This window comes from Trachurus japonicus, chromosome 6 (genome assembly GCF_045865225.1).
Source record: "Trachurus japonicus isolate A0001 chromosome 6, Traja_1.0".
NCBI classification, from domain to species: domain Eukaryota; kingdom Metazoa; phylum Chordata; class Actinopteri; order Carangiformes; family Carangidae; genus Trachurus; species Trachurus japonicus.
The window spans coordinates 32,945,478-32,951,987 of record NC_140912.1 but is presented as its reverse complement, the minus strand read 5'-3'; the positions used below and the strand labels follow the sequence as shown (position 1 = coordinate 32,951,987).

The following is a 6,510-nucleotide window of genomic DNA, read 5'->3' as shown; positions in this document are numbered from 1 at the left end:
AAAGTTACGAACTAATGGAAAACACTCTGAAAATACAATAACAACATCGTCCTCGCCGCGCCGCGGTCGGTCCCGACCCCCGTTACCGTGTCGCTGCCGCCGCGGGCGGTGCTGTTGCCGTGTCCGGTGGCGGGCGGTCCCGCCGGGTTACCGCCGCCGCCGCCGCCGCCGGTCCCGCTGCTATCGGACCGCCGTCATCGTTGCCGTCGGTAGCGGTGCGTAGCAAAGCTCCGGGGGGTAAAGGGGGGGCAGCTGGTCACCGTGCAGCCCAGCTAAGGGCTCTGGTTTGTGGGTGAGAGGAGCAGGGAGCCTGGGCTCAGTGGGCTGGAGCTCAGACTGTGGAGCTCAGTGGAGCTGCGGTACCAGGACGGTGTTCCCACACAGGAAAGTTACAGGTACATTTCTACCACTTCAACGAGTTCAGAAACATTATTTTAAGATCAAAAAACTACAAAATGGGGCTTTTAATCAGACACCAGTTGAGCCATAACACCGGAAATATTGTTTGCAAGCGGTGGAGGATGATGGATTCTCCACCAGGTAAATGTAAACATCGCCCAACTCGAGCTTCGGCAGGGAACTGGTCATTTTAAACAGCTGGTATACAGCAGCTGGTGTTGAATATGGGTCACAAGTGCCCAAAACTTCAAAGCTGTTTTTATATCTTTCTTTCTCGGCTGCTGGCAGATGATTTAAGTCATTACTCGGTTGTTTGTCCATAGAAAGTCCATTGCGGGGCCACTTTGGAATGTTGCTTTTGACCGCCAGGTCCCTGGGAAGTGACGTCACTGAAAGCTATCAATTGACTGCTATGAACACACAGAGATGTAAAAAAGAAAAAAGAAAAAAAAGAACAGTTCCCAGCTGCGAGTCGGTTCCCATCGTTCATGTTAACGAGCCGTTCAATAGAATCGGTTCATTCGTGAACGTCACAACACTACTATCTTCATGTACAGTAGCTAAAAAGATGTTGGCAGTTAGGTGGCAACCAACACACTTACTTGCCATGCAGCAATGGATTTACTCTTTAATAGAGATGTTATCTCTGGAGCTCTCAGTTGCCAAGATGAATGGAGCAGGCCAGTGTGTGCTCAAAGCTCAAGGAGGCACTCGATGTAGCTCGATCTATGATTTAACCATTTTTTAAAAATTATTATTTTCTATTTTTATGTATTTATCTGAAATATCAAGCATGTTATGATATTTGGAGAAGGATCTGTGTGAGGTGGGGTAAAGGGGGTAAAAAAAAAAAAAAAAGAGCAGGGCCGCAAGAGATTTTTTTTTTGAGATTTTGCCACATTTCATGTACGGACTGGTTTTCATGCATGGAGGTGAAACTACGGTGGCCTAGAGCAGGGGTCATCAACTATATTTGTCAAAGGGCCAGAATCTTTCTCAACAGACACCTTGGGGGCCGGACATTCAAATAGGCCGAGATTGAAATTAAATTCACCCTTTTGCCTAATAATGTATTTGTTTATATTCTATTTTACCTGTAAACTCATATTTATTGATACATATCTTTGGTGTTTGGTATGATATAAAATGAAAAATCTTGACAGCTGGACTTTCAGATCCTCCCACATGCTGGAGCTTTACACTGCTGACTTGCCCTGTGATTTTCAGCCTAAATATGAAAGGAGGCTGACAATCTGTTCTGATGATACAAGTCAGTAGTCCTGAGTAGTCAGTAGTGTTTCTCTTCTATAATACACATTCTACATCTCGGAGACGACGTTTTTCCACACACAGTCAGAGCTCAGTGGGAAACAGTAGGAGAGACACAGGCCGAGGGGGAACCGGGACAATTGCCCCTCGGGGATAAATAAAGTTTTTTGAATTGAATTGAACACCGGAGGGAGAAGCAGGTCCGTGCAGCTGTGCGCCACGGACGTGCACAAAAAAACAACAACCGAGTGGCATCAAACACGCGCTGCTACCGCATCGTTTTTGGGTTGTGAACGTGCATGACACGCATCTACACTGAATGGGTTTGAGTGCGCAAAAGACGCTACATGGCCCGCCCGTGCACACCCGGTTTAACCAAGGTGGCGGCAGCTCGCCTCTGCAGGCTGGGAAACCCTGCAGTCCAGCCAGCTCCCTAAACTTTCATGCACGGGGCTTTGGTTACCGCGGCGTTTCCTTATCCCAGCACATTGACTTACAGGCGCACACTTTGAGCGTGTCCGTGTCCCAGCGCATTGACTTACAGGCACACACAAACAGAGACCGAGAAATAATAGCTACTTTTTAACTATTAGAACTTAGTCGCGGGCCGCATTGGAAGGTTCGGCGGGCCGGATTCGGCCCGCGGGCCGCCAGTTGATGATCACTGGCCTAGAGGCTCAACGTACAGTAATTTAAGGAAATTCATACTTTTCTACAAATTCAGAAGAAAATCTCATCAATTTGACAACACATGTTTTAAATACAAACACAACAAAAATGCATCAGGGAACACAAAAAAGTGACGCACTCAGATAAAAAACTAAGCAGGAGTGGACTGGCCATCTGGAATACTGTCCCGGTCGGCTGAAGCCTAATATGGACGGCTAGTTGTGTGTCCAATTGGCCAGTTACTGTATGTGGCTGACTGGCCAGCAGTGGTGTAAAGTACAAGTACTCAGTTACTGTACTGGGCGGCATGGTGGCACAGTGGTTAGCACTGTTGCCTCACAGCAAGAAGGTCCTGGGTTCGAATCCCGGGCCGCCCAGGTCCTTTCTGTGTGGAGTTTGCATGTTCTCCCCGTGTCTGCGTGGGTTTCCTCCGGGTGCTCCGGTTTCCCCCACCACTAAAAACATGTCGGCTAGCCTGATCCTCCAGTCAGTGCCCCTGGCTCATAATCTGGAGTTGGTCCCCGGGCGCTGCACCGCGGCTGCCCACTGCTCCTCAGGGATGGGTTAAATGCAGAGAAAGAATTTCACTGTACTAGCTGTATATGTGACCAATAAAGTACCTTTACCTTTACCTTACTGTGATGGAGAAACTGATGGTCTGTCATCACCAGGAGTTCTTGGTTTAAGCCGGTTGAATGAGGAGTTTTCACATCTAAACCTGAGTCCAAAAAGTTTCTATTTGACGAAATTGAAAGAGACTTGCACCTCGACTCATTTGATTACAACGTGTAGCATGAGTCAGGACTGCACTTGGACTTCAGCGTTTTGGCATCTGCTGAAAACTCAGATTCGCACATTCAAAGATTAAATAATGGACTTTGGATTCATTGGTCATTGACAGATGCCAGAAATCCAGTTATCTGATCTCAGATCTGTTGAGCTCTGACAGGCGTTTCCCTGATTGTTTCTAGTGAAATGTTATTTTCCAGCTTTAATTGTTCATTTACATTTTAATATTTGCCAAATTCATCTCAAAAGGTTATTCAAGTATTTATTTATTTATTTATTTATTTTTTTTACATTTTTACATGTATTTTCTCTTCATGCAAAACAATGTAATGTATCGTTTTATGTGCCGCCTGGATGACTCGGGGAACAGCATTATTGGGGCTTTGACTAGCCCTAATAGGAGCTGCTATCATCCAGGCTTAGAAAACACTGGTGGGATAGCCTGCTTATGAATTATGTGTAGAGTTGATAATTGATTCTCTCTCTCTGTGTCTGTTTTATCATGTTTGTTGTTGTTGATATGGACCGCTGATTGTGTCTGCAATAAAGATGAATAATAATAATAATTTCAACAGCTTTATGACTCATCATGGTGTCAACAAATTCCTCCCCAGCTTCGTGTTTTTACATATGACATGACAGGAGCCGTTTCAGGGCATCTTTAGTAGGAAACGAAAGTCTAAACCCAGGACTCAACATTGTTTACAACTCCATAAAAGTTGAACATTAATGATTTTATGGGGCTACGCCCAAAACAGCAGCAGATATAAAGAGCTGAGCATAGAGGTTTATACATTCAGAAAACTACTGACAACAGCTGGAAGATGAGGTACCTGTACTCAGTGACATCATTGATATTACATTTTGTTGTTTTCTTTCTTTCTTTCTTTCTTTCTTTCTTTCTTTCTTTCTTTCTTTCTTTCTTTCTTTCTTTTTCCTTTTATTCATCTTATTTCACAAATTTTACTTTCTCCACGTCCTTCCTTTCTACTTCCACCATATCTTCCTTTTTTTATCTCTTATTCTGTAAACCCCTCTTTCATTCATTCCTTATTTTCTTCCCTCTCATTCATGTGTTGATACTGAATCTCTTGTTTATTCTGTCCTATTTTTTACCCTTGTATTACATTTCTGAATCAATTCCCATACTTATATTCCATTCCTTCTTTGTTTCCTTATTCATTTCTAATATTATTAAATCTCTGAATGTTTTATCTTCCTCCTTCAGTCATTAATACTTTTTTCTCCTCTTCAATTTTTCCTCTTTCATGTCTTTCGCTCATCTTATATCTCTCTGTTCTGATATTTTCTAATCTCATGCATTAATTCCTTCAGTTTTTTCTTCCATGAATGAATGAAATAAATAATATTCCTCCTTTTGTTCTCCACCAGTTCTGCTCAGAGTGAAACAACACTGAAGGCCAGACTGGAGGCCCTGCAGTGCCACTTCACCTGGGACATCGAGCCTGAAAAGCACAAACTTTACATTCTCAGGGACACTCTGGAAGACATTGGGACTGAGGGGGGACGTAGTTGGTTGGGTCACATTTACAACCTGCAAGGGTTCATCCATTACAAGCTGGGGTGCATCGAACAGGCCTGGAGTTTCTTCAGCAGGGCTGCAGAGGCTTTCTGTCAGATGAGAAACTCAGACGAGGGCCCCTGGTTGGTGGTGAACTATGGAAACAAGGCTTGGCTGCACTACCACCAGGGAGAACGAGCTGAGAGCCAGGCTTGTTTGTCAAAGGTTGACGAGCTAATGAACAAATATCCATCTCCATCACAGGATGAGCTCCACCCAGAGATCTACGCTGAAAAAGGCTGGACTCTGATGAAGTTTGGCCCAGGCGACAGGCTACGGGCTGAAGAATGCTTCCAGAGAGCCACCAAGATGCAGCCGGATATGGTGGAGTGTAAGACCAGCCATGTGTTGGCGCTAGTAGATACCGAGGATATGCGCATGAACCTGGGGGATGACATCTTGGAGAAAATGAAAATTGCTACGCAACAGGACCCAGAGAACCTGTACCTCGCTGCTCTGTACCTTCAAGCTTGTGCCAAGAACGGTCAGAGAGTTGAAGATGAAGCCCGTGAGCTGGCCACAAAGGTTTTGAGAAACCCGGTTAGCAGCTACAGTGGTATCGAACCATTACTGAGGGTTTACAGAGACTACATATCTAAGGATGAGGCTATTAACTTGGTAGATGGGGCAATGAAAGGACACCCAGAGAATCGTTACCTGAAGAAGCGTGCTGCGATCTGCTACTCAGTCAGGATCTTCTCCCAAAGCGGCAGTCCCCCGATGAACAGCACGATCAACAGAGCGATCACTCTCTACAAACAAGTGATTTCTCTTTACCCTGATACTTCACTTAAAGAAAAATTATCCCTTGCAAACATTTGTGCAAAATCAAACCACAACCAAGCTGAGGCTGACCAGATATACAAGAAGCTGCTACAAAGTGTTTCTGCTCTAGATCCTAAAGGGGCTCAGATGCTCTACAATCACTATGCAAAGTATTTGTATTTTGTCCATAAAAGGAGCGACGACTCCATAAGATACCACATGATGGCAGTAGAGATACAGGCTGAATCTTACTACCGTGACAACAGCATCAGTATTCTGCAGAAGATTAAAGAAAGAGGGAGAGACCCAATGTGTGGAGAAATCAGGGATTTTCTTGCAACTTTTCAACCCTAAGAGCCGATAATGAAGAGGAACATGTTATAGCTCAGTTTCACAAACCACCAGTCGGCTTCCAAAGGTTTTAACATCAATCTGAAGATCCTCAATTTAGAGAAAGAGAAAAACATTGAAAGAATAAAAATGATCTTGAAGTGATTATTACCTTTTGAACACAATCAATGTTGTGACTAAACCAAATCTTTCTGTGAGCAATTAATAATTATGTTTTAATATGAATAAGTCTTCAAACTGATATGTTTGTAATTGTATTAAACTCTATAACAGGTTTTGGTACTGTATCCTTAATATTATAGCTAGCCTAAGTTATTTTACTCTCCTAATTATTGTATCTTTATTTTTTATTCTACTCTTTTGGAGCTGCTGTGAAACAATCATTTCCTGCAAAGGATTTATAAAGTACAAGTCTATTCTACATTTAATGTTGTTTAAACCTCTGCTGTCCATTGAGCTTAAATAATATTGTAATTGTAATGTTTTGTGTGAGCAAATATCAAATCAAGAGCTTATGAACTGACTGCAGTGATCAGGTAGTTCAATAATAATAAAACAATAATAAAACACACCTACCCACTATTTTTTCATTTGAAACAAATATGAGGTGTGTCTCAACACAGATAAAAGAAAAACAGATGACACATTGAGAGGACAGGCCTGACACACAACCGACCTGCTGAAGA

General features: G+C 43.3%; 1 protein-coding gene across 1 annotated transcript; it reads left to right on the top strand.

Annotated features, from left to right (window-relative positions):
• Window positions 1-3,950: 3,950 nt before the first annotated feature.
• LOC146986500 (antiviral innate immune response effector IFIT1-like) lies at window positions 3,951-5,827 on the top strand. The gene is made up of 2 exons (XM_085780490.1): window positions 3,951-3,955; window positions 4,519-5,827. The coding sequence occupies exons 1-2, from the start codon at window positions 3,951-3,953 to the stop codon at window positions 5,825-5,827; spliced, it is 1,314 nt and encodes a 437-aa protein (XP_085636616.1).
• The last annotated feature ends 683 nt before the right edge of the window (window positions 5,828-6,510 follow it).